General features: G+C 34.0%; 1 protein-coding gene across 3 annotated transcripts in view; it reads right to left on the bottom strand.

Annotated features, from left to right (window-relative positions):
• The window catches only part of TBC1D19 (TBC1 domain family member 19), a 50,122-nt gene that overhangs the window by 7,620 nt on the left and 20,956 nt on the right, over positions 1 to 21,546 (bottom strand). For all 3 annotated transcript variants that reach the window (XM_062636538.1, XM_062636539.1, XM_062636541.1), the window contains 9 exons: positions 20,881 to 20,927; positions 20,278 to 20,388; positions 19,382 to 19,454; positions 18,448 to 18,486; positions 15,680 to 15,792; positions 7,260 to 7,334; positions 6,921 to 6,983; positions 2,988 to 3,072; positions 695 to 739 (listed from right to left, as the gene is read on the bottom strand). In XM_062636538.1, the coding sequence (XP_062492522.1) occupies positions 695 to 739; positions 2,988 to 3,072; positions 6,921 to 6,983; positions 7,260 to 7,334; positions 15,680 to 15,792; positions 18,448 to 18,486; positions 19,382 to 19,454; positions 20,278 to 20,388; positions 20,881 to 20,927 (651 nt within the window). The remainder of the gene's footprint in view (positions 1 to 694; positions 740 to 2,987; positions 3,073 to 6,920; positions 6,984 to 7,259; positions 7,335 to 15,679; positions 15,793 to 18,447; positions 18,487 to 19,381; positions 19,455 to 20,277; positions 20,389 to 20,880; positions 20,928 to 21,546) is intronic.

Genomic DNA, 21,546 nt, shown 5'->3' with positions numbered 1-21,546 from the left:
CATGACTACAAAGCGGCAGAAAACTTCAGAGGCAAAAATGAAAGAAGAGAGAACAAAAGTATGTGTTACAACTGGCACAACTGACATGAAGAAGACATAAATACAAGGCCAGAGACACAGATGCAAGACTGGTGACATACTGTCTTGAAAGCAAGAGCAAAGAGCTGAATTTAAAATGCAAATGCAGTGCAAAACCAGGAAAAGGACTCAAGAGGCATGGATTGAAATGGTCAACATAAGAGCTGAAAAAATAATTTTAATAACTGAAATAACAGCAAAAGCAATAATAAGATTATATAGATAAGTTACATCTGAATTTTTAAAATGAACACAAATTTTGAAAGAAAAATACTTTAACGTCTGAGTACTAAAAAGCTGGGGGTCAGAGAGTTTCAGCGGTGTCATTCAGATCCTCTAAGTAGTGATACAAGACTGGAATACAAGCTGCTGCACCAGAAGTTTTCCTGCTCCTTCCCACCTACATAGACAAATTCTGTATGTGAATACGAACACCAACCTGAATGTTTTTTTGGAGTAGCTTCAGTCCATCTTACTCCTTTAAATTAATGAATTTCAGAGAATAACAGCAAAACATAATTTGTAATAGAAGAAGTCAGCATGTATTTCAGGAAAAAAGCCACAAACCTGTATCTTTTCAATCTACCACTAGAGGAGGCAATAGCATAATTCTTACCATTTGGAGGATAGAAAACGGCATATTCTTCCATTCCAAGTTTTCCTGTGAATCATCAAACCACAATTAAAATATGATTAAACTGTTAAGAGGTATAGTGTTTTAAATTAAAAAGGTAGATTGTTAGTTATAATTGTAAAAATCGTAATTAATTACATTATTGATCATTTTATAGTCTTTAGAACAAGCAAGAAATCCATTAGGACAGGTATAGTTTTAGATATAAACCTAATATGCAGCACCAGTAAGGAAGGACGACAAACAGCAAAACAGAGGAGGAAGATTTTAGCAATACTATCCCATAGTGATCTTATCTGGCTGTATCTTAGAAGCTCTAAAGGTGTTGCTGCAAACTTTGAAGCCAGTGAAGCTCTATGAGGGTATAAGGTTAAGGGGTAAATCTGTCATGTGGCAGACTGACCTAGGTACAGAAAAGGCGTTTAAAAAGATCTAAGACCAGATAGAAAAATATTCAAGGCTTCATGAAGCCTGCAGCATAGAGAAAAGATGGGTGGTAAAACTGTGATACAACAAAAAAACACTTAAGTAACCTGTTGAATACAAAAAATTAAGTCTAGACAATCATTAATAGTACAGACTGACCATATAACTTTTTATCTTCCCTTCAAAATGAACGTTATATTAGTTAATCATATTTTAACTACAGAACCTAATAATTTAAAATCCACTATTAAAAAATAAACTATTTATTTAGAAATATAAAAGTGGTTTTAAGCATAATTACAACTAATTAAAAACTACTTATTTTAGTTTTAAAATTAGAAAGATCAACTAGAAAACGTAATTATTTATATGAAAATGTATAGAATATTCAGAGATTTTTTTAGATCTCTGTAATTTGTTTACTGTATGCAGAAGAATTTAGTACAGGGAACTTCTGTCAGGTTCAATGGAATCTGGATACAAGATATTTTCCCATAGCATGAACTGACTGAATTAAACTCAAATTTACCCTGAGAAGCTTTGCCTACTACCCCATGAAAATAAAATCCTGTGTTTTCTAATTACAGAAATCAGTTGTTTCATTAAACTAAAAAATATTTTTCACTTTTCCTTTCAAAAGTTTCCTTCCTGTACAGCCAGGAGCAGTAATCTGAAAGGAGATTATTTTTAGCATAAATCACATCTCTTGGAAAATTAGCCAAAAATAGGACCAAGAAGCCTTCTGGATATACACTACACTGGTTCAGCAGAGATTTAGATTTCAGTAACTTCATTCCACAGATTTTTCTAGGACTAAGTAGGACATTCCCCATAACTGCATTTCTCGGCTGCCATGGCTGCCTGAGAAGAGAGCCCAGGGAGACCTGGGATCCCGCTGCTATTCTGCTCTCAGGTGAGCCTTTTGCTTGTTTAAGAAATAGGTAAAGTCCCTAATTCAGTTCAAGAGAGAGGAAAGACCAAAAAAGCAATGAAGTAGGAAGAAAAAAAAAAAAAAAAGAAAACAAGCATTGCCTCTAGTGACATACAAAGCAGCAAGAGGAAAACTGCCAGCACATGTCCTGCTCAAAAAAAGTACTTGGTATGGGGATCCCATTTGGCTAAAAAAACTGGCAGAATGCAGAAGGTAAAGGTATGGGGTGGAGGGAAAGGTGACTGGATGGCTGACTAATTCAAGAAGGAAGATAAAATTAGGAATCTCTTGGTAAAGCCAAGGCAGGTGAGGATCTAAGAAGCAAGGAAAGAGTCTGGATGCAGCATGAGAATTTAGCAGAGAAGGCAAGTAAGATTGTTAAGAAAGACTCACATGAGAACTTAAACCAAAGAAAATCCAGCAGTAAGCTGACACTCTGGAAGATGCCATGCTTTACAAAAAATCAGCGTAAGTCTGCTTGGTAAAGCTCTACTCTCCCAGGCCTTTCAACAGAGCCCACAATTCTCCAGCAACATCTTCTGCTTCTGTCTACAAGTATCTGCAAAGCATACTGCTTTGGGAAGATCACATCCTACCATCACTTCCAGTCCTAAATTTATTGAGGTTGCAGAGCACAACGCCATGTATTTAAATTTCTGGCTGTGATGAAGGTAGATGTTGTCAAGAGTTTACCATTATTGTCAGAGTTGTGTGTTCAATTCCTTTTGGTAAAGCACTGGAGAATTATACACATAAAACTACAATAAAAGAACACTGCAATCTGCCCTTCATGTGAGCAGCTTCTAAGCTGTCAGAATCAGTGCTGATGTCAACTGGACACATGAAGTATTTATAAATGTTCTTTTAAATGTAGTCTACTACATCTCTACAATCTTTTTTTTTAAAAACTCCTTTTACCTCGTATGTATGATTTGGGTGGGGTGGCACTACTGTAAGTAAAGTGCTCCAATACAGACGTATCTCGGGAAAAACAAAGTAATACCTGTTAGAAAAGACAGCATATAAGAATCAGCTGATTTATTGGATTAACAAAGCAATGTCAAATACATTTAAAGACCTGCCTGAATTAGCACCTACTGGATGCTATTGAAGAGAACTAAAAAGGCTGGAAGCCCTTGACCGAGTTAATTTACTTTCCTGTTCAAATTTCCAGGCTTGCTTTGAACTTTGATTTTAGCTTCACATCCATTTGTTGTCAGTAAAATATCCTCATTCTCCAACCCTTTTCTTTGCCTCTCAGCAAGGGTTTATCCTCTTCTGTCACATCATTAGTGACTGTGCATGCACCTGGCTGCTTTGATGTCTATTAGCTTATTTTTCTATTCAGTTACTATGACTTGAGGAAGTCCTAGTAAGTGAATAAGCAAATGAAACATTTCCATTTTAGCATGTGTGCAGTTCTGGAAGACTGATCCTTACATTTGCTTTTGTTCGCAGGAGCTTTACAGAATGTTTGCATGATATCAATATTCTTTCAAAAAGCATAAAGTATAATTTTTACCTCATATCCAAAGTTCTGAAATGTACATTGTATTTTGTAAAATATATTTGCATTTTTTGTTTACATAAACAAAAAGCACAGCATTCACAGCAGTGGAGTATAAAATTAAACAGTGAAAGCATTCATAGGAAAAAATAATAAAGTCTTGCCCTATATGCAGTTGTAAAAGTGTAATAATTAGTATTGCACTTTAAAATGTTCGTGTTTTCATGCACCATTAAGAATGTACACAAGAGGGCAGAAGTTAGACAGACTTCAACTTGCTGACTTCTTTTTTGCCTTCCTTAAACCTTCTCTACTCTTGCAGATTTTAACTGTTTGTTTTCTTTAACTGTAGCCAAGGTGAAAAGGCAGAAACATTTTAAATGGTGTTTCACTACATAATTTGTCGTGAAGAAAAACAAATGGCTTCTTCCTTCAACTAATTATTGCAAGTATTTACCAGGTAACAGCATTTGTCAAAAGGGAACATGCAAAACCAAAACACTGACATCTGAACATCCTTGCTTTTATCAGCTTTTTATGGAAGCAGGTCTTATTTTGAGACTTTTCTTCTGAATCTCCAAACTATTTCTCAGATGCAAATGTCTTTTAAAAAATAAATAAGTTCTTTATCTCAAACAGTTTAAGCTAAATATTATTTTTTGTGCAATATACAGTCATTTTTGTAGCTGCCAAAATACAGCTGACAATAACAATACACAGGCAAATGTAATGCTCTGTATATGTTAACTGAGGTGAAAGAGAAGGAACTAATCTAAGAGGGGCATTAATTATCTACTTTCATAGGGGAAAGAACGTAACTTTCATTTGAGGCCCCCTTTTTTAAGAATACAGTGTCCAGTACCAGTATTTGGAAGTCTTTAAGACTCTGCATCTTTATAAGAGATAGACTCTAGTTCAAACATAAGTTATGACTATACCTAAAATCTGGATGTTCTTTGCATGTATTCATCATGCAGGATGTAAGACTAAAGTATTCAAATTGAACCTCTGGCATGAAAAAATGAATTTAAACATGCATTAATCCACATACTATGTTTCTAATTCACAAAATGATAATGCTAAAGAAAGAAATGACACAAACCCCTTTTAGTACAGAAATGTTTGACAAACTATTGGACATTTATAATCAAAATCGAAAAAAACCCTGCGGATCTCAAAGGACTGGGAAAAAGAAAAAAAACCCAAAGCCAAAGCTTTTATCAAAAATAAATTACTATATTCAAAGTAACTGTATTCTATTTCAATACTTACAAAGAAGTAATAAAAACATGTAAACTTTGGGACAAAGAAAGCAAAGCTATTAAAGGAAATAAATGACATAATTTCACAGTGTTCTTCCCAAAAAGAATTGCATGCTACAAAAGAGGTACTAATAATCCAAGCAAATATCCTCATTGCTATTTTACCCCCAAGTTTTCTCATTTTGATGGATGCTTTGTCTGGTAAGTAATAGACAGACAAATGCCACATTTTTCTCAGTGACTTGGAAAATTTAGAGGCAGTAAGCAGTCATGAGAAAAAAAAAAACAACAATCAAAACACAAACCCAGTGGAAGCATAGAAATAATTAATCTGGTTTAAACTAACATTTTCATTACCTATTTTATTTAGCCAATATTTAATCCCAGTTATCATATGAAATCAATAAATAATATTCCATATCAGAGTGACTCATGCTGCAGAATTTTTCCAGGGGCCATAGCACAAAATCATTTGGCATCAACGCATTTGCAAATCAGGTTGAAAGAGAAAATGATCAAGGAAAATTGATAACTTATTTCTAGAAAATAGTCTGAAGAATACCACAAAGTACCAAACAAACCTAGAGCAACTAATAGAAGCTTGAGATATTTTTTGCCTCAAAGACTTGCAGTGAAACCATCCAATTTTTCAAATATTTTTGTCGACTCTCCTTCAAATTACTAAGGATAATTCAGTCCTTTTTATGTTTTTCCTTCTGTACTCATTCTTTCAGTTAACAGAGATATATATAAAAAAATTAAATATTCAATTGTGCCGTATATTAAGAATGATAAACAAAATCTATTTCTGATGGTATTAAATCAAAAGATTATACTGTATACTAGTTCATACTCCTTCATAGATTATAATACTGTGTCTACTGGAACTGACTAATTAATATGCCTTAGTAGTCTATATAATGAACAAAGCAGAAATACGAATGAGATTTTCAACATCCTGTGTTGAAGAGATGTTACAATAATGATCATGTTTGACCCTTAAATCAAGAAAAACTTCTACATGTAAGTATTTTAGTGAATAAACATCAATGTTTGTCATTATGTAGTCACTTCTCAAATTTTAATTCAGAAACAAATTCAGATACAGATCTGCAATTAGCTTTAAGTAAAAAAGCCTATACTTCAATGAGGTTATAATTTTAAGTATTAATGTTGAAATGCTTATTACACTAAAATATTTTCCATAGATATGATTGAATAGTATGCTTAAGTAGTAATGCATATTTTTATATCTCTATGGACTAAACAGCATTAAGGACAGCTTCTTGCTTAGTTAATTTACTAGCAGTTTTACTTATTGCCATCAAAGAAAAAAATCATTTAGTTTCATATAGCTCAAAACCAAAAAATTAAGCAAGTCTAACCTAACTGATGTGACTAATGAAATTGAAAGCACTGTGGAAATGGTAAGTTTGCTGCATGACATTTATGTTGACACTGCAATCAACTATATATTAGGAAATTCAGAAATGTAATCTCCATCTATTTAAGGGCATTTGACAGGCAGTAATGAAGATAATTCTTTATAAATTAGCAGGGTTCTCCATTGCTAGAAGCAGCTTTGGATTGAGATCAGTCCTGAAAGTAACCATACATATCACTACCTTATTCAGAACCAATGTCTTCAATTTCAAAATATACCAACACAGTACCTTTTATGCTTACTGCAGTAGGTCACTGTATTTTTATAACTGAAACCCTGAATATACTTCTCAAGTCTTAATATCTCTGTAAACCACAGCTGTTCATAATTTTGTTACTGCAAAGCTGGAGAGGGGAAGAATATAGCTGACTTCATATTTTCCAATTTACTGCATTAGAAAGACATCGTGTAGAATCCTTCAGAGCATGAGCTTTAGAAGCCTGTCCTACTTAATCTGTTTAAGTGCATAAGACTGTTATTCAGAAGAGAAAGTATACGCAAACCAGCAAACAGATCTGTCTAGGTTACTGCTGTACTCTGCCTATACATGAAACACAAAGGCAGCCCTTACTTCAAAGGGGATATAATCCCACTGGAGTACACTTTGTAGCTTTTCGAGGAAAAAAATAGTGACATACCTGATATAAATAATCCTCAAATACAAAATAATAGTCATCGTTGCTTGCTGTCAGCTTTACATCCTGTAATTAAAAAAGCACAGAAGTTAGCTTGAAAAGATGTATTTTGGTTTCAGACTCCCATAGAAGCTAAACTTAACACAGTGCTAGAAGACACTGTTTCACCACTGAATCATGAAAGAGCTGTAGTTGAGCATATACTCCATATTTGAAAATTAAAAAATGTTGTGGTAACTTGATAATTAAAGTATTCAGAATTGAAACCATCTAACTTTTTTCTGTTTAAAAAAACAAGATGAGTGTATAAATCATCTAATCACTGCTTAGTGAATTACTTACTTTGTAAATCAGACTGTCCACTAAAAGGTCGTGCTGAATCACATTTGACTTAAGCTGTTCATAGTACAAGATATCCTGAAATTAAAAATATTATCATCATCAGGCTGAGACACAACTTTATATTTAAACTAACAAAGCCAATTCTTAACTGCTAAAAAAATACATATAAATAGTGTTCAGCTGAAGAACCCACTGCATAATTTATGAAGCATTCTATCATGGTTTATTCTAGTTTAAGCCTTAAGCAGATATTTGAGACATTAGAAAATTACTTCTGCTTTAGAAATAATGAGAATGAAGGAATTGGTTCAAATAAGAGATCTGCATTTCCAACCTTTGGGTCTTTCTACACATAAAACATTTTCAATCCTCAAACTCATTATGCTTTTTTCCTTTGTTACCCTCTATTTGCATGCACCTCTCCATCAATAGGTTCTGTTGTATCTTCTAGTATTAGTGAGTTGCTGCAAGTATTTGATGTTAATCTGACTCTCCAAATAGTTTAAATTTGTGTAAAGATGAAATTGTATATATATTAAAAAAAAATCTTGTGAAGAATATAAAGAACTCAGACCTTTTTTTAAACTCCAATTACTTCCCAATATCTACAGAACATACTACACAAAGGTGAAATGATGGGAAAGAATCAGAACAAGCACTTCTCTGCTTTTGCTTATTTTATCCCTTTCTTCTTAGAAAGAGCTTGCAAAGGAAAAAAAGAATTAAATATCACACTATCATCATGTAATTCTAAATCTCTGAATACCTCTCTGCCATTATACGATTCAACAACAGTTTCAGATTGAATAACACAGCTTCAGACAGTTTTGGAATCACTCGTTAAGATAAATCAGCAGTCCCAAAGCTCCTTCCCACTTCACAAAACTATTCTGATTTCAGTGTCCCTGTGGACACCACACAAATGCTTGCATATTCCAACATATTCTTTACATAACATTTATTCCTGATTTATTTGCAAAAAGGGTTAGTCTGGAGTAAGGATTTAAAGAGAAAATGGGAAGTAAGACAGAATTCTGAGAGGGAGAAATTTGAGGAAAAAAAAAAAAAAAAATTAAGAGAAGGCCAGGCAACACTGGAAGTGTTCTTTGTATTAACCCAAAATTGAGAAGTGGTGAATGGTATACACTCAAAAAATATTAGAATTGATATATTATTAAACTAATAAGTTGAAATGAGGACAAACCCTGTGCTTATTAACCACTTATAAATACCACAGGGAAAAAACTTGCGTTTTTCTTTCTGAGAAATAAAAAGCAGAGGTATAAATACTGCACTATTTCTTTACAGAGAATCAGACATAAATATTTACTAAATGTAAATTTACAGTATGAATACAACACTATGTAAATATCTTTAAAGCTACAGAGAACTAACTCTATTATTAAAGTCACAATTTAGAAGTATCAATACTGTAGTCTAATTACGTGTAACACTGGCAAATGAATAATGTCTATGGGCTTTTTTTTTCCATATCAAATTACTGTATATATTAGAACAGAAGAAGCTAATACTAAAAAAATACAACAAGCCAAATTTTTTTTTCACGCTAAGCAGACAGCATGATTAACTGTTTCTGTTGCACAGGCAAGTACTCCTGCATGAAGAAAGCTACATTGAAACTCATGGCTACAAGTGTACTAGATAATGCAACTACTTATCTATTGTAACTTGGGAAAGAGATTCTAATAACCTCATGGTTTCCCTGTTAGTATTTCCTAGTTTTCAGTTCTCTAGAACTTCCTTGAACTGCTAAAACGCTGTTTGGAAGTGGGAGATGAAAGTGGTATGAAAAAATGAGTAATCTTTTGCAACACATATATACAGCATACTTTAAATTTATATACAGAAACAAGTTTTCTTTTTAAAATACTTTCATCTGAGGTCACACAGTGGGTCCAAGCCACAAATGAACTTTATCACTAGTGTTCTGCGCTAAGCTTCTCCATTCTAAATTATCACAGACTCTTAAGACCGGTTAGGGTTGGAAGGGACCTTAAAGATCATCTAGTTACAACCCTCTGCCATGGGCAGGGACACCTTCCCTTAGACCAGGTTGCTCAAAGCCCCGTCCAGCGTGGCCTTGAACACTTACAGGGATAAAGCATCCACGACTTCTTTGGTCAACCTGTTCCAGTAAATTGTTTCCAATTAGAAAGCCTTTCAATTATGTTTTACATTTGCTTACAAGAGTCCATAGATCTTCCTGTTATGAAAATTAAAGTCACAACTCAAAACTAATCATTTAAGTACATGGACCATTCATCTTAACAGTCAGAATAACTTGGTATTAAGTTTAATAGCAGCTGATTTATTCACACTTAGAATAGATGTCATGATTTGGTATGCAAGAAATGACTTTACTGAATGTATGAAGAACAAATTTCTTCACAAGAAAAGAGATATTCATAAATGATGCTCTACTCCACTGACATCCTAAGTTTAGAATGCTAGTTTCAGTGCAGTTTTGCTTATGGCATCATATCAAACTATGATTGTTATGTCATTAATTTCTTAAAATGTTTATTAGCTTCCTATGCCTTAATTCAACTGCATTAATTGAAATGCAAAGAATTATGTTAATTGCAATACCAATAGTCAGGGAATAATATCGTCCACAAAATAACCCCAGAAATCTGCCAAAAGAAATAGAAATTCAATACTTTAAACCAGAACACAGGATCTGCTATTTGTTAATCCAGAATGATACACACATTTAATACATTTTGTAACATATATTTTTGCTTTCATAAAGTTACAGTGTAGAAACTTTTAATTTCCTACCTTGTGTACTGATTTTAGAAAACAACCTACTTGTAAGAATATGGACAAATACTATTTGAGAACAGAGATTTGAATTACTTAACCAATAGTATGCACAGTTTCAGAAATATATATCCTTCCCAATCTTCCTCAATTTGTTTCAGTTGGGGTAAATATTTTAAGCAATTAAAAAGGTGGTAAGAATAAGCAACATGATATTTTGGGCACTGTCTTAAAAGAGACAACAATTGGGCTCAGATTCTTCAGCAACTCCCAGAAACTGAATGCAAGCTCTTTATAACTCAGTTGATATGATCTTAAATGAAAAGGGTCAACAGCTCATCAACTTTTCTTTTTTCAGAAGTAATCGTCAGTTTCTCCTTTACTCTTACAAAACCCCACTGTGGCAATTTGGTCATTACTGAGAAAATCAAACACCGTTTGCTGCTGCTTTTTTAATTTCAGCATGAACTAAAATTTCAAACACAACTCAAAACTGCCCTGAAAAAATTAATAGCAAATTTACATTGCAAATATTAGCAGAGTAAAACAATACTTAAATATTTTAAGAGTTCAGTAATTTAGTAAAAAGACCAGAAGGACAAGCTGTGCACCTGAACTAGAACTGACAAGAAGAAGTTTGGGAAACAAATCAGAAATCACTAAAAAGTGACTTGTAAGGCAAAACCAGTCATAACCATTCTAGGACTAAATGTTTTAACTCAGAACTCATCATTCATTTTCTCTTAAATTGTGATTATTGTGATGCAAAATAAAAGTCTGGGCTTAGGAATCATGCCAGGTTTTTTTCAGCCGTAAATTGCCTACAAGAGGATCTTGCCCATGCCTCTTAGTAAGACATGAAGCTTGAGATTCATGCTGTATTAGTAATTTCTTCCTTATATCTGAAGCATAAACAGGATTGGTCACAGATTTACTTTCAAGTCACATGACTCTCTCTGTGATCAGTTTTTCTCACTTTCTAAAAGTTTCACTCAGGCTGCAAAAAAGATTCAGGTCGCATTTTACTATTTTATTGGCTGCATTTTTCAGTAGTGTCCAAAAATACGGTACCTTTCTTAGCCTAAAATTAGCTAAGAATTTAATTAAATTTATAAAAAAAAAAATTCTTAGCATTTTCATCCAACTCAACCTTTCTCCTCTGCCTGCCAAATTTTAACATAACCTTGATTTGTAAACTTTTTCCTTTTTAAAAACATGTTGCATTTTTATAAGGACTGTAGCTTTCAGTACTGCAGTGCTTAGCCCTCTTGACCTTGCAAAGCCACATACCACAGTTCCTACCCAAACCCCTCATACTGTGTCCACCTGAGAGCATAAGGAAAAGGGAGCTCTGAAAGCAGCGCACAGGCAAGAGAGAAGAGTATCTTTCACCAGCACACAGCGAAGCTAGTTTAAGCACAGTTTGGTGATTCACCTTCTCTGAAATTAAGGTTTTGATCACTCAGCATCTTCTGTGTAGGCACAGTCCAGCTGTGGCCTGTCATGAAATCCTTGGCACTGGAGCTGCACACTCACTTTTGAACTATAGGCAGCTCATGATTGATTCCTAGGTCACCCTTGTCATGCAATTGCACTATCTATACTTGCCTCTCAAATCTAATTCAAGACATGGATGAGTGCAGCATCCATTTCTTCACATTGAAGGAATGTGAAGAAAGACTGACACTCAGGAGTCTAGAAAGAAGGCACTAAGATTTGTAGGAACTGGATGAAGCCTAAAAAATGGCAACCAGCATTAATTAGGTGAGCTGTAGATTTTGGAACAGAAGTGCCAGAAACAAGGACAAACCAAAAACTAGCCAGATTAAACAAAGAAATAATGGACAAAAGAGTTAAAGAAATTTCCTCCTGGCAAATCCTTGAAAAGGATCCAAAGCTTATTCTCCTTTTACCATACACCCATGAAATCTACTTGTAAAGTACATTCTTCTCCAGTCAAAGATAACAGTACATTATTGCTACTGGCTTTCTCTGCTGTTTCAATAGTACAGTGGGTACCTTAGGCTACTGATCCTAACCTAAAAAACCTGATAAGGCACAGAATTACACAATGCTCCATTATGGACCTGCCACCTTGCCTATTTATTAAACTTTTCAAACCTAGGAAGTTACATTCAGTAAAAGCTGCAGTAAAACAGCACACTCATTTTTGCACACTGGAATTTTCAGAATTAGGATTTATTTTCAACCTATTAACTCAAAAAAAAAAAAAAACTAGAAGGGCAAAAAAGCCTATGAGATAATGAACAACTTTGGTTTTTTAGCAATGCTTGAAGAGCATGCAGTGAATAAATCATAGGAAACAGAAGGGAAAAGAAATTAAACATTCTCAGTAAGTGTGTGCCACCCATTTTGTGCAATGAATAAGGCAGATTTTTCCCATGAAAAAACTATGACTGTATGACTCAAGATTGTACACTAAAATGCATATATACACAGCAAATTCCACTGGTTGCAGAGACAATATTAACAGTGACACTGTTTGGCTTTTAAATGTTTGACTTTGCAACCTTCAAAATTTTCTTTTAACATAATTCCTCTAAAAGGTATCATTACAAATGAAAACCAACAATTCATTGTCAGGCAATGTGTTTATACATTTCTAAATAAACCTGCATATAGAGCGTACAGTTTATCATTTTTATGATTGCGATGCGAGATTGCTAATATTGTCCCTTGCTTGGCTCTATATTAGCTTTATACAGAGGTTGAGCTTTACTGAACAAAATTTTCCAAACAATATTGGATGCTAATAAACACCACGCTGCCCATACCAAACCCTCATAACGTTTTACATTACAGAAAGAAAATTCACAGTCCTTATGAGTTACAGATTCATACAACTATAAATGGAATAGAGCCTGAACTGCTAATCAGAAATATTACAGCAGGAAATCTCTGCAACCACATGATTCAACTCCAACAAACAGTACACAAGAGGTAGAGAAATGTTAGATAAATCAATAAAGTCTATATGAAATACAGTAGATCATAAAGCAGCTACATGTATACGAAAACTGCTTTGCTATACTTTACAAAAAATAAAGCAGTGTATTCAGCATATGCAAGAATGTCTCGGGGTGTTAGTATTCTGGCACTAGTTGCAGCCTTACCTGTATGAAATGCTAATAAATGCAATGTTTAAAATGAACTATAGACATCCAACTTATAGCTATAGTAATCAGTGTGCTCTCCTGCCTGATCCATGGGCAGTCTCCTAGGTCTCAGTCAGAAAGCCTATCCTTTTAGTGCATTTATTTTTTTAGTACTCAAAGTCAATTAAAACAACTGTAGCTTAGAGCCCAGGAAAACAAATACTATACTATACTATGCAAAAATAGTCCTGGAAAATAAGATAAGAAGCTCCAATAGCTGTTGCATTAGAAGATACAGTCTCAGTTTAATATGACAGAAAAACATTCATATGCACTTACATCACCAGCTTAGATGAATTACTCCAACACAGGATATCTTGTCCACAGACTTGATAATTTCTGTTCTCTTTTGCAAGGGAGGGTTGATTTTGTATTTTACCCTTTCCCAATCCTTTATTTCAACAATCTCAAAGCAGTGACAATTTTTCAGTCAGCATCACTTCATCCATCCTTACTTACCACTTTCTCTTGATGTTATTATTAACATTTTCCACCCACTTATCCTCATCTTTCCAGGGTTATTTCAGTATCATCACAAAATACTGCTTCACCAGTAACTCCCTGCACACAGTTCACTCAGTTCACTCTCAAGGCTCTGGACCCTGCAGAATGTCTCCTAAAGGAGACTGCCTACTGCACCACATCTCAGAATACTGGATGTGTATACAACTTTTTCTTCTTAATCTATAGTTCACAAGTATCATTCGCTAAGTGCGTAGAAAGTTATCTCAACATAAAATATTATGTCAACGAGAAAGTAATAGCTGCCCTAACACAAGTGTACACATGCATCCTTGCAGTAAGTTGGAGATAAATTACCATTTATTACACAGTAAAGGCACACACATGGCACTTGTGATCAATTAGCATACTGTTCTCTATGTTACCTGAGAGTAAACGGAGTTAATAAACTCACAGCAGACTAACCTTTTGAGAACATCTAAAATATTCACTCTTCAGGCATAGTATAAACATATATTAAAAACAACTATAAACTAGAGTTAACTTCTAAAGGAACTAATGGAGTGGCTGGCAAATATATTAATAGACAGACATGGCTTGGTCCTCTTTAAAAAAGGTAACTTGAAAATTGTCCATGTGAATTTCAAGGAAACGGGTTTTAATAAATCTATTTCTGTAACAACCCATGCTTTACATGAACACAGAATATTTTATCATCTTTCTGATTATTATCTTGACTTTCACTAATCCAAACAGAATATCTGGCGCTTTTTTATTCAGTTATTTCATTTTCCACATTAAAATGAAAATGCTCTTACAGCATACACAGATTAACAGAATATAAATACATGAGATGTAACCAACATCGATTTCACACCTCTCATATTCCTGCTCTCAGAAAGACTTCCAAAATTCAAGCTGTCCTGATAATTAAAAATAACTTAAATCTAGTGTTGAACATCTTAAGTAAGATGTATAGTATTTCATTATTTCAATAGCTCTTTCTTCTACAGAAAATTCAAACTTTACTAAAAACAAAAACTTATTTTATTTTTTAGAAAGGAATAAACTAAGTAAACCAGACCAAGTAACTTCAGCTCCTTAGGTAAGCTGCCAATGAACAAGATTTACATTTGTTTCTAAGGGCAAGATCATATGATTGCACTGTTACCAATAAATGCCCTGGTATTACAAGAAAATGGCTACATCCTCAAAGGACATGAGACACTAAAATTCTCACATTCATGAGCAAATTAATGAATGTCATTTTTTATTGCAACAAAAGCCTCGCATCAAACTATTCACAATTCTGCAAAGATTTAGATAGGATGTAACTTTTTAAGTTATATTAGATGGATTTGCTATAGTATGGCTTTGGATACCGCAAAAGATTTCATTGTTGAGGACTTGAGTCAAATACAAAGTACTATAAAAAACTGCTGCTGTACAAGGGAGTAGGAAAACAATCCACATCTTATCAGGTTTCCTTGTCTTTTAGAATGTACTTATATAGACTATATGCAATAATATATGAAGCAATTTACAAGGTATCTTTAAGGTTCCTTCCAACCCTAACCATATCACAACAGATTTAAATAACCAGGAAAAAGGTATAGCACATCTTTTTATAAAACTCAGCAAAGATAACAGAGGTTCAGTCTTCTTTCCAGGACTTTAATCTTGCCTCCTTCTGAAAAAAGTCAGCACCACACAAGAAAACCTCAGGAGCTAGCCAGATCAATTTAATAGTTTGTTCCTAAGTATTTGGTCATGTTTCTGTTAAAAAAAATCGGGAACAGCCTTAAAGACTTTACCTGTGAAAGACTTTACAGCATGGAGTTTTTTTACAGAAATGCATACTTCTCATAAAACGTTTACCAATTTCTGTGACAATTCCGTAAACCATTTCTATTTTGGAAAAAGATCACCCGAAGATATGTGCTTGCACTTCTGTGTTTTCACCTGGTCTTCATATTTTATTGTCACTTTGCTCCTTACCTCTGGCTGATTAGAAATATTGAGAATGAGGGCCCACAGATCAGCTCGGAGTGCTGTTGGACATCCCTGACGAACATATTGTTGAGCAGCAGCACTATCTTGCTCTGCTAAAACTGTAAGAAACAAAGCAGGTAAGGAATTGATGTTTAAGACTTCCAAAGTTTATCGAATTATCAAATACTTTAATTTTTACTTTACAAACTGGTTTATCATGCTGTAAGCATTAGCATTTAGAAAACATCTAAAAGGTCTGTTTCCACAAAGCAATTTTGAAGTAGTTCCCTGGGAAATGAGGCGATTGGTATTAATAGTCAAGACTGTACTACCTTCTGTCATAAAATAGCACTTAGTATCTATCTCTTAGTATGTATCTATGACTATATCAAAGCTAATTGCAGCTAGCAGGCTGCCAACAAGTGGAAAAAGCAGCTGTATATAGCCACAAAATAATTCTGTTTAACTATGAGTGGTATCTCAGTTCAAATAGGAGATTGCCACTCATTCCGGTTTTTCGACTTCTCTATTTTTATGTGAATTATACAAGTATCTTCACAGATAACCATGGGGCAAGAATTTTCCATTTCAAATGTACTATCATGTTCTCTCACTATTGGTATACATACTCTGGAGGATAAACACTTTTTTTCTCAAAGACTTAGTTTTTCCTTCAGAATAACATAAAACAAATAATCTGCTGTTGATAGGTTTATTTAGATGGGTCACTGTTGTGAAGCTTTAGGCAAGCTACCCTTGCGACAACGGCCTCATCCTGAATACAGTACTGTACATACCTTTGGGCAGATATTAGAAAGAAGCTCTGTACTGTGAGGGTGGTGAGACACTAGAGGGTGCCCAGAGGAGTTGTGTTGCCCCATCCCCGAAGTGTTCAAGGCCAGGTTGGATGGGGCTTTGAGAGACCTGTCTAGTGGAACGTGTCCCTACCCATGGCAGGGGGTTGGAACTGGACGATCTTTAAGGTCCCTTCCAACCCAAACTGTTGTATGATTCTGTAATTATCTCATTCCTTATTCAAATTGATAAACATGAAAGACATGCATCTTTAGCTATCCCAGTGTAGTAGAAGTGCTGTTTGTCATCAAGGTTATGTGATTAACTATACCCTCATACTTGAAATGTCTTTCAAAACAGAGAGAATTCTGAGAATGCTTCTGTGATATTATCTAGACATTAGGTAGGTGGTGTACTGGTACTCAGAACTTCTGAAATCTGTATCCTCAGATTTTTTTGAAGTCTCTCAGAAACAACTTGCTTTTCTGAATTTCACTAAATTCAATATTCACAGTATCTGTGCTGTCATGACTTTGAAGGCTTGAGGTTTGGAATTATAAATCTATTTAATTGATTCCTCCCTCCTTCCTTCTCATCTTAGATACTGAATAGAAGTCTGCCAATTTTCTGTTTAACCTGCAGAGCTCTAACACAGATGGTGTGTGATCCCATCTTCCTAAACTAAGAGGGCAAAAATTAAAAACAGTCTTACATTCCCCACAAAACCTCAGAAAAAGGCTGTGATTCATCTCAGTGTCCAGGAGTGTCTACCTTAATTTTTTTTCTTACTGAGACACAAAACATTAAGAAGTAGGTCTGCTATATACAAGATGGGGTTTGCTACATACAATAAGGAAAATTCCCCAATTTTGGCAATACATCTACTGTAAAAACAAAATCAATATATCAGTGGCTACCAAAGTCGTAACAAACACCCAACAGAGCATTCAGTAAGATTCCCACTGAATAAACTGAGATTTCAGTTTATGGTCAAGACTTTTAACTTATATTTTTACAAAATTTGTGTCTTTGCATATAGGAAAAGCTAACACAGTATCTGTAACAGGGGCTGCTCTACACACACAAGAGGTGAGGAGTGAGAATTATATTGTGGAGTTGAATGGCTGGCTCAGGAAGTCTGGTTGGGGAATTTATTTGAAAGAACTGGAAAAGAACAGGGAGATGGATAGTAAAATAATGAGTTGCTCTTGGATCAGAAAAGAGATGATGAGGGATAGAAGGAGGACCACAAAAGGAGAAGAAAGAAAGGTCACTGTTTTGTTACTGCAACAAAAAAAAAAAAAGGCATGGAGGAGTTTTTTGGATGGTATCCACTCCATTTTTTTTGATGGTGATACTATTTAGCAGGAATTTCAAGAGACTGTAAAGTGCAGATATGGATGAATTTCAAACATTCCTTGTGTATTTCTTTTATCTTTTCTTTTCTTTGGTAGGTTAGTCCTTAACCTACAAAAAAACTTCTTTAGGAAAAGCAATATACAAAGACAAATGAGTGAATTTTCCACAGTGGCTAAGTACTGCAATATTTAGCAAGCTGTACGATTGCAAATAACCATTAAAAAGACAGTTTTGAAGCACAGGCGTAAATCCCATTACACTAATAAGAACTTTGTGTGCAGAGAAGGGAGTCCAGTCTTTTGATTTTAAAATGAAATTCAGTAGTGGCATAAGTTATTATCATAAAGTTATGTCTCTATGCTTCCTATTTCATTTTTAATGAAATATCTGTGGAGCCATGTATCTGGTAGCTACCAGTAGATTGCAAATGCTTGCTTTTCTGTCTCTGTCTAAATGACAACAGTATTACTGACTGTCTCTGTCTAAATTACAAAGGTTTTGCTGGAATGCTTTATATTACTCTAATTTCTTAAAATTCTAAGAGGTACACTTAACAGATACAAATTTTCTAAATATATTCCTAACTACTCAGTTAATTACAGATGAAAACAGATCCATACCTTTCTGTCCAACACGTACATGTTCATTTTCAAAGAACTCTAGAAAATAAATAGAAAAGAATGGCAAAGAATAAATGAAAAAAAAAATAAAGATACTCCAGCCAGTAGCAGTCTTCATAATTTTACTCCACACCATTACATTCAGCTGATTTTTACTGCTAATGTCACTAACAATTAATCTGCATCACCATCAGTCTTCTTTTTCAAAAACTAAGAAGGAATCATACTACAGATTTTTTGTCTGAAGGACTCAAATACCAAAGCAGCACTATACTACATGAATGTAGCCTTTTAATAATGTAACTTTCCACTTAAAATGAAAAATCACTTGATACTACAGAGTTTTTCATTTTGATATGGACAGACCATTTACAAACCTGTTTCTACACGAATAAATGCACACATGGAAAAACAACAGAAACTATGCACTTTTAAAGCTCCTTAATATTAATATATGGACATTTCCATATATTTCCACAGAGAGTTTGAGCAGCCTGGTCCAGTAGCAGGTGTCCCTGCTTATGGTAGGGGGGTTGGAACTAGATGATCTTTAAGGTCCCTTGCAACCCCAAACCATTCTATGATTCTATGATATATGCATATCTGTTAGTTGGCTTAACATTTTTTGATACCTTCTGTATTTTTGGACAGACAATTTGGTTCTTTTGACCCTGAAGTTTTCAAAGACACTGAAATTAACGTTTTTCAACTTAAGGTGAAGATTTTACATGTTCTCCAAATCTGACCCTTCATATTTACAACGTTTTCCATTATTTCTATTTCTACGTTTTACTAAGAAAATAACTACAATCACAGTTACAGAACAAATATTTATGGTTTATTATGGGGCAAAATATACAAATTACTTGATAATTGTAAAGTATTCTACTCATTAGTGTTCTATTTAAATGACTGAAGCACAGCATTAGCTAACCAGGAGGCACTTGTGCTGAATCATCAATACCCAGCTGTCCTATATTTAAGCCTAGTTCAGTGAAGTCTTCTTTCTGAAAAGAAACAAAACCATAAAACAGTAATTAACAATGTTTAATTCTCTAAATCACCAGAGATTTCTTCTGAAGGCTTAATGCAAATATTTTCTAAACCAAAAATAGCTCTTTTAAGTGCCTAAATATGAAGTATGAGCTCAGGTTTTTAAAGAGAAGAATCTCACATCAGTTCTTACTCTAGTTTTAGCTATAGGCCCCAGTTTTCATGTCAACTATGAGCTACACCTGGATGTAATAAAGTGGTCAATTAAAAATCAGCTTAAGGATCTCTAATTCTCTGCTCTTGTCCAACCCAGGTGCCAGCTTTTCTACAAGCATAAAATCATCAGGAGCCTTATCACTGAAGCATTAAGAGCTCTCCTATTTACCAATTATACCCAAGCATCTTCTTTCATACACAATCTGACAAAACAGAGATTTAAAATTACTTTGACAATAAAAACAGAAGCTAACTGATTTTGTACAGCATTAAACAGAACTCTAGAATTAAGATAAGCTGCACTGAAAAAAAAAAAAAGAGTAAGTGAATAACACATACAGAAGTACATTTCTGGCACAAATCAAACCTATGTGGCATAAAATAAAAACCTTCCTACCTGCAGGTAATTTGCTGTTTGGTTTTATTTTTCATTAAAAATGCCTTTTCATAAAACTTTCTTATCATCCATATTTTAACTGCTTGTTTAAATTGATTTACACTTTCAAAAGGAGAAACTTATCATTATACTAAAATTCTTTCTTATTGTTTAGAATCTTATTCATTAGCAAGGCAAAAATAATTATTACAGAACAATAATCTTGTAAGATAAAATATACTTACCAATTCTGGGATATCTTTAACTTTTAGAGGAACCTGAATTAGGCCCAGATGATTTCTGAAACTAGGCTGGTCTCCATTTTCATAATTTGGGTTTCGAAGATTCATCAGTACCTTAAAAATGGTAGCTCTGTCATTCCTTGAGTATATTTAGAAATTTACATTCAGAACTCTTCTTAACATCATCAGCATTACAAACAATACACTCACTCAGTAAAAAAACATTTTCTGCAACTATCATATATACAGGCCCAAATTCTCAAATTGTATCTCAACATTTTCAAAATCAAAAAGAACCCAAACTTTTAAGGAGCAAAGAAAAAGGTCAATTTATGAAATAAAAAAGCAGAATGTATCAAATTATCAGCTTAACATTGCAATTTAAAATGTAAAATTATTTATGAAATCAGAAGGAGAATGGGTCTCAGGAGGTAAAAAGTTAGCTCCAAACTCCTCTTTAGAGAAAGATAAGTTTGTCAGAAACATGCCAAATTTCACTTGCTGTAAAGGACAAATTGTCTGAAAAACAATTATTTTTCCCACTTCACATAAAAGACTATAATGGATCCAAGTCAATGGCTGAGTCATTGTCTCATAAACGCTTACCTCAAGAAAATCTTTAGGTGCATAAACAGGGCGAAAGAGACTTAGATCTGAAATAAGATTAGAGCAAAGATTAAATTAACAATATCACAGATACCACGGCTACAACCACCACATATTCTCCAAATATTCCAATCTTTGGATCAAACCATTCTTAGATATGGGAGAGAGATGATTTTCAAGAGTTTTGTTTTTTTTTAACAGATTGTTAAATTAAATATACTGCTGTCAAATAAAAAATAGGGGCTAGCCATAAATGATCCATGAAAAGTGTTTGCCATCACAAAGGTGGTGCTGCGACACAAAGCAGTACCTTTGCAAAAATAATTTAAGGAACTTGGCTGTCAGCAAGGCAGCTACCCTTACTCTCCAAAAGTGTGATGTAACTGACTATTCTGTGCAAATTATATTTTTGTATTTTATTAATAAAATGTCTGAGCTTAATTATCCAAATTTCTGAACACCTTCTTTCTATTAGCCTGAGCTAACATGAAGAGGAGCTGTGCCCTAGCTGTATAAATCCCTAATGAGAGGCATTACACCATAACCTCTCTGTGATGATTCAAAGCTAATAAAATTATTTGAAACAAAAAACCCAATGAAATAAATATTTATTTATGCATAATGAAACACTAACAATAAGAAAAAAATATTTAAATCAGTTTATCT

Source organism: Pezoporus occidentalis, unplaced genomic scaffold, assembly GCF_034315485.1.
Source record: "Pezoporus occidentalis ecotype Australia unplaced genomic scaffold, CSIRO_AGI_Poc_V1 ctg48, whole genome shotgun sequence".
NCBI lineage: Eukaryota > Metazoa > Chordata > Aves > Psittaciformes > Psittacidae > Pezoporus > Pezoporus occidentalis.
The sequence above is the reverse complement of the archived record's forward strand: the minus strand, read 5'-3'. Positions and strand labels throughout refer to the sequence as shown.